The sequence below is a fragment of the Sander vitreus genome, chromosome 12 (genome assembly GCF_031162955.1).
Source record: "Sander vitreus isolate 19-12246 chromosome 12, sanVit1, whole genome shotgun sequence".
Lineage (NCBI taxonomy): Eukaryota > Metazoa > Chordata > Actinopteri > Perciformes > Percidae > Sander > Sander vitreus.
The window spans coordinates 22,644,495-22,654,863 of NC_135866.1; the positions used below are offsets into that span (position 1 = coordinate 22,644,495).

The 10,369-nt window shown below is 39.1% G+C and overlaps 1 protein-coding gene across 1 annotated transcript; it reads left to right on the forward strand.

Moving 5' to 3' along the window:
• Window positions 1-837: 837 nt before the first annotated feature.
• Window positions 838-10,103, forward strand: hhatla (hedgehog acyltransferase like, a). The gene is made up of 13 exons (XM_078265030.1): window positions 838-1,048; window positions 2,282-2,408; window positions 3,700-3,767; window positions 3,891-4,004; window positions 4,483-4,503; window positions 4,750-4,944; window positions 5,381-5,590; window positions 6,273-6,444; window positions 6,611-6,755; window positions 6,877-6,912; window positions 7,021-7,222; window positions 7,338-7,479; window positions 7,805-10,103. Exons 2-13 carry the CDS (start codon window positions 2,303-2,305, stop codon window positions 7,945-7,947), a joined length of 1,554 nt encoding a protein of 517 aa, XP_078121156.1. The 5' UTR covers window positions 838-1,048; window positions 2,282-2,302; the 3' UTR covers window positions 7,948-10,103.
• Window positions 10,104-10,369: the final 266 nt, after the last annotated feature.

The window sequence follows — 10,369 nt, forward strand, 5'->3', positions numbered from 1 at the left end:
AATTATAGCTCTTTACAATTAGCATAAAATAATACATTCAAACATAATACACTTTGTGTAGCGGAATATGGTGAAAACTAGCTATTGCTTTAACATGGTCCCGGGCAAACAACAACCCGTTTAACAATCCAAGCAAATAGTTGACGTTTATCCAAAAACCCTTGTCGTGTGTTCTTTCCCCGTGTGTGGCTAATTTTAACTAGTCGAGAGCGCCACCTAGTGTCTAAATTAGGAAAATGTTCCGAGGATTCCCTGCATTCATAATGATAAATAGGCATAAACTCCCTGCATTTGTATTCAATCACATCAGTCGCGGTATCAAATTGGGAGAAGTCACTTCATAGTGGGAAACATATGACTGAAAACTATAGAGAAAAAAATATTTTCGTGACTTTATAATGGGTAGCCTATGATCTGATACCGCATAATTAATACAAAAAACACTTCATGAAAAAACTTAAGTATAGGCTAATTGCTTGTCGCCGGCAATATGTCATATGTCTACATTCTGTGATATCCACATACAGGCTATATGAGATTTTCTTCAGTTTATTTTTTCTTTATAGGCTATTTGCACGTCTTCTCAAGTCTAATGCATTATAGTTTTTGACTGGAGGATCATCAGAGCTATGTCCCTCTGATCATGTCTGGCATACTATGTTGTTATTGATTGATGCAACTGCTTTTCTCCTCATTTTTACCCATTGTCCCAGAGTGGTTTTGCGCTCCAATCTGATGGGCTCGCTGCGGACCCCCCCCTCACTGCGGTGCAATAGTGAGGATAAATATATCCCCCTCCACCTCCTCCTCCTCCTTCTCCTCTCCCTCCTCCTCCTCCTTTCGTTTAGTCCGCAACATCCTGACTGGCCGAGGCTGGTGATCGCAGGCAGCGGCAGCGGCAGCGGCAAGCCCCCACAAGACGGATGAATTAGAAAACCTGCTGTAACCACCGCCACCCCCTTTTCTTTTCTTTTATTCATTATTTATATTGAAGAGTCGGTCTGTAAACACTGCTGCCCTCATCTTGACAGTGTGAAGCGGAAACAAGGTTAGTAAAAACAAGTCTGTTTTATTTGTACATAGGGTTAACTATAAGAGTAGCCTAAGCATAACAATCTAAGCAAAACGCCTGTGTGTGTTATCTGCTCTGTATGCATGGAGCAGTGAAACAGTAAATCAGTATTTGTCTGCAGGACGCTTTACTGGGGTCCTGCTTATCCATGGCAACATCTTGGCATGGACAGGACTTGTTAGTCCAACTCCTTTAACTTCAACTCAGAGTGTGTGACATGAGCCTGACACACACACACACACACACACACACACACACACACACACACACACACACACACACACACACACACACACACACACACACACACACACACACACACACACACACACACACACACACACGTACAAGTGCGTTATTCTCTACTGGAAAGTAACTGTTTATCTGTTTTCCTACTCCGATGTACCATTCTTGGTCATTCCAGTCAGTGCTAATTATTCTGTGAAGTGAATCCCCAGCGCCTCTCAGATAACATAGCACTGCAGCTGCCCTGCTGTACAGCAGACCAACTGCAAGGGCTATAATAGGAAGAAGAGGTAGGGTTGCGCAGCTGACGATGCTGATTCCGAGGAGCCAGAGCTCTGCAGTACTATTTAAGTCACTGCCCTGTCGATCTTAAAGGCTTATTAGTAAAATGTCACCTCCTTAAAACACCTTGGTCTGTATCAGTCATGAAGAACCTGTGTTGATGCATGTGGGCACATGCTGTGTTACATTTAATCGACATGAGTTTCTGTGGGTGTATAGTGTTTTTGTGTACAGGCATTAGACTGTTTTTCCACTGGGCTTAATTGTAAACTCATTTCTAAGGGAATCCATATAAATTTAGTCTCATGACTAAAGTGAACAATCTACAGTAATACAGTAGTATATACTGCTTATAGGCCTCAAAACCTTTTGTGTTCTGTCCTTTTTTTTTTTTTTATTGCTACGCCCAACCAGTATTTCTGAGCCATCACGGTGCTGATGTCTGAGCCCTTACTAAAACTTAACAGTTTCCTTCAGAATAATAAGTGACATCTTAAAAAAAAAAAAAAAAAAAGAAAAGAAAAAATGGTTCAATAAACCTTTGTTAACCCCTTACTCACATTTTCACAATCATCCATTGCTCATTGCTGGTTTCAGATGTCTGTTTTTTTCTTAATACTTGTACCGTTTGCCTTCAGTCAGGTTTAATACTGTTTTGCTGACTGCTTTTCAACCCGTTAGGCTTCCATAGACAGATTCGCTATGGGGATCAAGGCTGCCCTCCCCAGATATGAGCTGTATCTCTACACAGCTGTACTCGCCGGGGCCTTGATATGGGCAGGCAGTTGGATAGCTGAAGCTTCAAGTGGTGAGTGCACGACATGTCAAGTGAAGTCCAAAGCACATACAATAACACAATTCTAGAGTTTATTGATGTTCACTGAAGTCCATTCATATTTATTGGAGCTGGAGCAAATTGAAACATTTTGAGCAGCTTTAGTTCCAACTTTATGAGTAAAAAAAACACTCAACACACAGTCAACACTTTCAGTCAGAATAAATCTCACTGAAAAATCACTTAACATGTTACAATGGGAATGTAATATTAACATGTGCTTCAAAAAAACAAGACACCTACCCATAACACTGCTCTATTTAACTCAAAACTGCACATTTAGCAGAATAAAAGAGACCCAACTCCCATTCCACTTCCCTAAGGAATTCCATGTTCCTATTAATATGAAGACAATTTAAAGATGGTCCAATTACTTTCTAATTATTTTCCTGATGGAGATATTTCAGACTAACACTCAATTGCACTGAGTCAACTAATACCAAACAGTTCATCCCGAAATACTGCCAAATGTTTGTATGTATTCAGAAAGTAAAATGCTTAACTATCATCTTAACACACTGATCTGAATGGAGTGTAACCTGGTGAATGGTACTGTCTGTCGCAGTCTGTGCAGTCAGATTGGCCAGGGCAGAGTCATGTTGTCAGCCATCATTTTGTCTCAATTCTCTTGAACTGATCATTTTTGGCTGCTCACTCTATGGGCATTTATACTGCTCAGGTCTGCATGCTACAGTAGCACTGTATACCCATAATAGAAGCTTGGCTGTGTTCCCAGAAGTAAGAGGCTTTCCCTGACTGACCCTCAAATTTTTGATATCCTTTTTCATGTCCATTAGTGTAATTGGGCAAACCTGGAGGAGCTACTGTGCGGGTGCATTTGTTGCCATGTACTGAATGTCTCAACATCACTGCCACGATTCTGATTATTATCACACTTATTTTTATTATATTTATTATTATCATTTCCGTGTCATCGTTTTTATGCAGTGAACTAATCTCCTACAACCAGATTATGACCGTATGAGTGTAGATGTCAGCCTCAAAAATAGAAAGCTTTGCATTATGTAATATTTGATGTTATCAAATTAACTGAATGTGCTCTCACACTTTAAATTCGCTGTGAATGATCTGCCAATTAAGCCAAAGCTTTTTTCCTCAAAATGATTATTTAAAAAAATGCTCAGTGTTACAAAACCAAGCTTCCCAAAGTCTGGATTTTGCACTCTCAAAATCTAGAAGCTCAACCAAGAAGACCCAACACCTTATTGATTAAACACTACATTTTGTTTTCTTCTTTATTCAGAGAATGTAAACAGAAAGGCCTTCAAAGAAAGTGTGAAACCAGGATGGCATTACTTTGGCAGGAAAATGGTAAATTTCTCATATATAATCCCCTTTGTGTATCTCATTGTGTCCTATAATTGGATTTACTGATGCAAGATGTCAAAAGAGAGTGGTTGGCGTGTGTTACCAATGCATCTTCCTTTGCCACAGGATGTTGCAGACTTCGAATGGATGATGTGGTTCTCTACATTCCGCAATCATATCCTTTTTGCTCTCACCGGTCACGTTATCTTTGCGAAAATATTCACCCTGCTCGCTCCAAAGGTGCGTACATGTGAATGAATGTCCATTAGCACTCTAATTGCTAATTGCTCTGATTGCATACAGGTATAATGGCATGTCTCTTATTATGTGTAAATTATGTATCTAATTATTGTGTATATATACATATGTTTGGGTGTGTTTGAACTCAAGCTTTGCTCCAATAAAGACCATGCACCAAATTTAATTTGATATGTGGTGTAAACATATTAAATGCAAAGCTACATTGTAAACAGTAGGCCTTGGGCTGTACAAGAAATTCAATCATGGTCAGTTTAATTCTATTCTATTCTATTGAGCGAAATACAATTGGTCACATTTGTACCCCAAGGTCTAACACAATAATTGATGCTTCAGCATGAGTTGCATGCTGTCTGTTGAGTGCACCAGTTATTCTTTCCTGTGAATACTTTTGACATATTTAAAACAGTTCAATGTGTTTTAAACATGTTTTCTGTTTTGTACCATGCTTACAATGAAGATTGGCATACATGGATGTAAGGTAACATTAATAAACTTGTGCATTGTATAACATTTGTCACGTGTTTCATTTAAACCATTAATGCATGAACAGAAGAGTTGATGTTCTTTCTCCACAATTTAACTTTTCCATCCTAAAGTATATCCATTGTTGTAGATGCAACAGTGTTGTCTTAACGCCATTCTGCACGTGCGTTGCATTAAATCATGAATAGTACAATAGTCCCGTCATGATGTCACACTGACGCTGGCCCCTCTTTACCCACAGCACAGATCCTTGATCTTTGGTGTCTACGGTGGTTTGGCAGTCCTGATCACGATGGGCTGGACCTTCATGGCTCTGGTTCTGTCTCACTGCATCATACTCTACAGCGTTGCCCTGGTAAAGATGAAATGGTTGTGCTTTGCAGCCGGCCTTACCACGCTGGCCTCCCTCAAGCTGGAGCCCTATAACTCCTGGCAGGTGAGTGGGTGTTTCCAGGTTCAAACCTCAAATCAGAGGACAGGCTCTTCCATGCCTTAGATGCATAAACACTGAACGCTGGAGCGCCTTATATAGAATAAGATGTGGGAATTTGTATTTCACATCTCATGTTAAACGAATGCAATAAAGGAGCCTGAATGTGATAAGACTTTATTATATATGTACGGTAATGATAAAATGGTAACATAAGTAATTACATAGTATAAGATGGTTTCCTTCTACTTATTCTTCTACTTTTATTGTAATGATAATGTTAACAATAGTAATATATAATTGAGAACAAGGTGAGGGCATATTGTTGTAAAGTCTTTGTTTCAATGTGCAACAGTCAAGCCAAATACGGGGTAGCCTAGAGAGATTGTCCATACGCAAATCAATGATGTGTGAGGCTCAGAATAAGTGACTCCTTCTTCAGGAATCCTTGGTGACCGGCTCTTTTGACCTGCAAGACATCCTGTTCTATGGAGGCTGCGGCTTTAGCATCATGCGCTGTATGAGCTTTGCTTTAGAGAACTGTGAGAAAAAAGACGGAAACTACACATTCTCTGACCTGCTGAGATACAACTTCTACCTCCCCTTCTTCTTCTTTGGACCTATCATGACTTTCGACAGGTTTCATGCCCAGGTGAGGATATTAACTGAAAGTGATGGGGGGAAAAAAATGAGGAAAAGTGAAAAGTGAGCAGCCATCTGAAATTTGACAGTTAGTTATTAAGCCATCACTCATCATGAGTGCACGTTGTACTCGAAGACTCCTTAAGGCTCATATAATACCCACACATAATGCCATGTGTTTGTATAACTCAATTTAAAGCCATAGGTACAGACAGAAAACAAAGACTTCAGGCATATGAACACTTTTATTAAAATGACTTTCCACACATACAGGATGTATGGAGTTTTATGATCTGAACAATGATAATAATAATAAAGTTTATTTATATAGCACAATTCATGCATACAATGCAATACAAAGTGCTTAACATAGAAACACATAATCAAAACATTTATGATAAGACAATAAAGACATCAAATTAAAACAGCAGAAAAAGACAAGATACAGCAACCATCAGCAGAAAACACTTCAGGAGAAAGCAATGGTAAAAAGATGCGTCTTAAGACTTTGTTTGCTGTAATGCTGTCTTTTAATCGAGTGTACAGTATGTGCACATTCTAAATCCTTTTTAAGATATATTTTTTTGTGGTCCCAATCTGGTTAAACATCTGCTGAGATGCTGGGATGGTCATGATAATTTTACAAAACAATGACGGCTTGTTCACAAAACAGAATGTTTTAAATTCCACAGGTGAACAACACCCAGCTGACCCGCAAGGACAGGGAGATGTGGAACATCACCACCAAGGCTTTGGTGCATCTGGGAGTTATTCTGGTGGTGGACGTCTTCTTCCACTACCTCTACATTCTGACAATCCCCAATGACATGAAGCTGGTCAGCAAGCTCTCTGACTGGTGTCTGGGTGAGTTAGAGTTATGTTTCCACACTGTTTTGATGTGGCTGTGGTCATTATGACCTGCTCACATCATATTTACTTAAGGGCTAAGCATTATGTGCTTTATCAAACATGATCATCTACCACTCTATTAGAAGATGATTTATTAATATTTCCGTGTGTACCTTTGCAGCTGGTCTGGCTTATTCCAACCTGGTTTATGACTGGGTGAAAGCCGCCATGATGTTTGGTGTCATCAACACTGTGGCAACACTGGACCACTTGGACCCTCCTCAGCCTCCCAAGTGTATCACCATGCTCTATGTCTTCGCTGAGACGTACGTATGACTTGACTTGTGTGCAATCTTAAGAAATAATTGTGTTTATTTGTTGACCATGCTAAACCTTGAAATTGTGTAAAACATTTACATGGAAAATGTCTTTTGTCTTTTTTTTTAGACACTTTGACAGAGGCATCAATGACTGGCTGTGCAAGTGAGTGTTTGAGTTTGGAATCATGGGTTTAAATGACAGAAACCACAGCATAATGTGGAGGATGATTTTGGTTCTTCATTAAGGTGAATTTGAGTTGTAATTTTGCAGGTATGTTTATGACTATATTGGCGGGGATCACGATCAAATTTTTAAGGAGCTCCTGGCAACCTTCTGCACCTTCGCTATCACCACCTTGTGGCTGGGCCCGTGTGAGCTGGTTTACATCTGGTCCTTTTTCAACTGCTTTGGCCTCAACTTTGAGCTGTGGGTGGCCAAGATCTTCTCCCTTCCGCCATTTTCTACCATAGAGGTGAGAAACATTAAGATAAACAATCACGCTTTTAAACCCATAGTCAATATATGGAATTGTGCTATGTGTCATTTTGTGCCATGTCCCTTAATGCACCTGTGTCCGCTGCATCTAGCGTGTGATGGGTGAAGCCATGTCACGCAGGATCCGGGGTGTGTTCAATGCTGCCAACTTCTGGACCATTGTACTCTACAACGTTCTCGCCCTCAACAATTTGGAGTTTGCCAAACTGGTGGGAAGACGACTGATTTTCAAAGGTGGGGAACAAGCATAAGTATTATATAAAACCAAACTAAGGTTCTTTTGTCAGTTCTAGTCAAAGCGAGAACAACTCAGACAGACATCAAAAAGCGACAGAATCTCAAGGGGCGCCGTCCTCCAGATATCACATCTTCTTTGTTGCTGTCTTTCACATAGAATAAAAGTATAATAACAGCAGAGCATTGGCAAACGTAGAGGTTGTTCATCTACAGCTGAACAGCTACTCCGAGCACAATTTGAAGAAAACTTTAAACTCATACTGTCTTCTCCTTTTTTCCCCTTCACTTCCTCTTTCTATCCTTCTTTGTGTTTTTCTTCCAGGGTTTCCTCTGTCCTCCCTCTCAGTGTTACTTGTGACCTACTGTGGCGTGCAGCTGGTGAAGGAAAGGGAGAGACAACAAGCCCTGCTGGACGATCCGGAGCCAGTGAAGCCAGTAGATGGGGGCAAAGAAAAAGAAGAATAAACAGGGAGAAAATAACTGACTGTCACAGACTTCACGGTCAACAGTCCCCTCACATTGTTCCATCAACGGCCTTGTGAACTGTACCTAACCAGACTCATCACCTGTATTGTTCACAAGCCTGTGTTTTTGCTTTTGTTTGTCAGAAGCGAGGCAATGTTTTGAACTGTGAAATATCCTCAAGTGCACTTGCTGTAGATAATCGCCACATCCTTTGGCACAAATCCACCAATGGTGCATTTTGCATTTGTATTTTATCTGAACAAAAGATTGTTTAACAAATGATACCTAATAGTATATTATTAATAGTAAGACATACAGTATTGTAAAGGAACAACTACTTTGCTCTGCGTGGTTGTCTCCTGTGTTCATTTTTGATTCTTCATTTTGACATTCTTCCTTTTTTATAATCATCGTCAATATGATTATTTTTAGTGAGATGGTGTCTTAATTTTGCCTTAGATCATAATCATTACAATGTTTAACCCTACTAAAAGGGTTAGAACGGTTGAAATCAGGGTGCCACATAAAAAGTGCAATGAAGATAATAAACAAAGGGTGCTGTGGAGGTTCTCCACATAACTTGCAGCTGATTGTAATGTAAATTTGCTCTAATGTCACAAAGCAATTATACAAGTCGCAATGTATAGGATAGTCTACTTTAAAGTTGAGGGAGAATGTATTAGATCTCTTGTAATGCTGAAAAATTGAATGTAGTTCAACCGTCCAGAGAACGACAGCTTTACTCCACTACCAGGCGACTACTGTAAGTGTGACATTTTCCCTCCACCCTCTTACACATGAACCAGGCCCCTCCGCTCGCTATGAAAGGCAATAGGCCCTTAAGCGAATATGGGGTCACTCTTATCTTGCCTGTCACCAAAACCTGCTGTCTGGCAACAGTGCAGCAGGCAGAGAGAGAAAAAGTTTACACCTTTTCTCATTGTAGGGTTTTTATTCAAAGGTGTTCAAATGTTTGACTTGAAATAAAATTTTGTTTCATCCAAAAGTGGCAAAAGTATAAGCTTGTTTTGTTGCAATGCGGAGATGAGACTAAAATGAGTGTATTGTTGTTTCTTTGGATGGATAAGCACAGCCTGCATTAAAACATTTTAACAATATAATTGTGTTTAAATCAATGGAAATGCTTTAATAGGTTACTAGTAACACAGTGTTGGGTTTTATTTGTATGAAAGTAAAACAATCACAACAAGATGGCCCAGTATGACCAAAGCTGATCATTGAGTGCGATTAATACATGCATGATAAAAACACTGTGTGGGTGTGTACCATCTGAACTTAATTGACACCGCCTTCACTCTCCAGTAGGGTGGGACAATATACACCTTCACCATAATCCTTTTTCATGTTGACATGTCACAAAAGCACAGGTCTAAATAATAATATTAATGATGGCTAAATTCCATTTAGCTGCTTCAGTTTCTGGTATTGTGCATGCTGGTTCACTGTCACACTGTCTTGGCTTACTGGGTCACTGGGAACAGTTAAATGTTATTAGTGTTGTGCTTTTCCTACTATGACAAGTCAAAATGTCTGCTGTGAAAAAGCCCTATTCTTATAAGTGCTTGTGTTTGGTGACATCATGTCATTTCCAGCAACTTGAGCAGAGAACTAATCTGCCAGAATAATAATAATAAAAAATAAAAAAAGTATGTGGGTTTACAGTGCTTTTAATATACAGTATTTGTATCCTCTCATCTATTGTTTTTTCCCTCTTATATTAAAGAACATTTTAGGCATGGACACTATACTTAAAAGTATTTTTTGTTCGGGAAATAATTTACAGTCTTTTTATGTATGAGTGAAAGTGGTGAACTTAATCTTCCACAAATTCTTCTTGTTTCCCCACTAGATTTGGTGTCTATCTCATTTTCAGCCAATAGGTGCCAGTGTTGTTTATCACATATATCTTTGGATCAAATTATTATGTACAAGTGATTACACAAATTCCACATACTGTACCCAATATAATGTGTGAACATGTCTCATAATAATTAATGCCATGTGAATAATGAAAAGAATTTGACTTGCTATCTGGAAGATGATTAATTTGATAATAAACCATGCTGTGTGAACCTGGTGTTAAACAATTACACAATGAATGTTTACTTCAATGTTTAATTACATGTGTTGGAACTGACATTTTCATCCATTTTTATGTTTAAAAAAAATAAATGTAAGAGGGACTCTCTGGTGATATAAATAGAAAGGCATATCACTTGTTAAATAGTGAAGTGATAAAGTGTGTCACTTGCTGTGTTAGTAACCTGAGGAAGGTTCATGGGGACGCTGTGAATAAACAATATATTTAGGTGTTGTGCTCATGCTTGGTGTGTCTTTTGTACTAAAGCACGAGTTTATGCTATTTTCAGTCAGGAGAGTTTTAACATGCTAATTTTCCAAG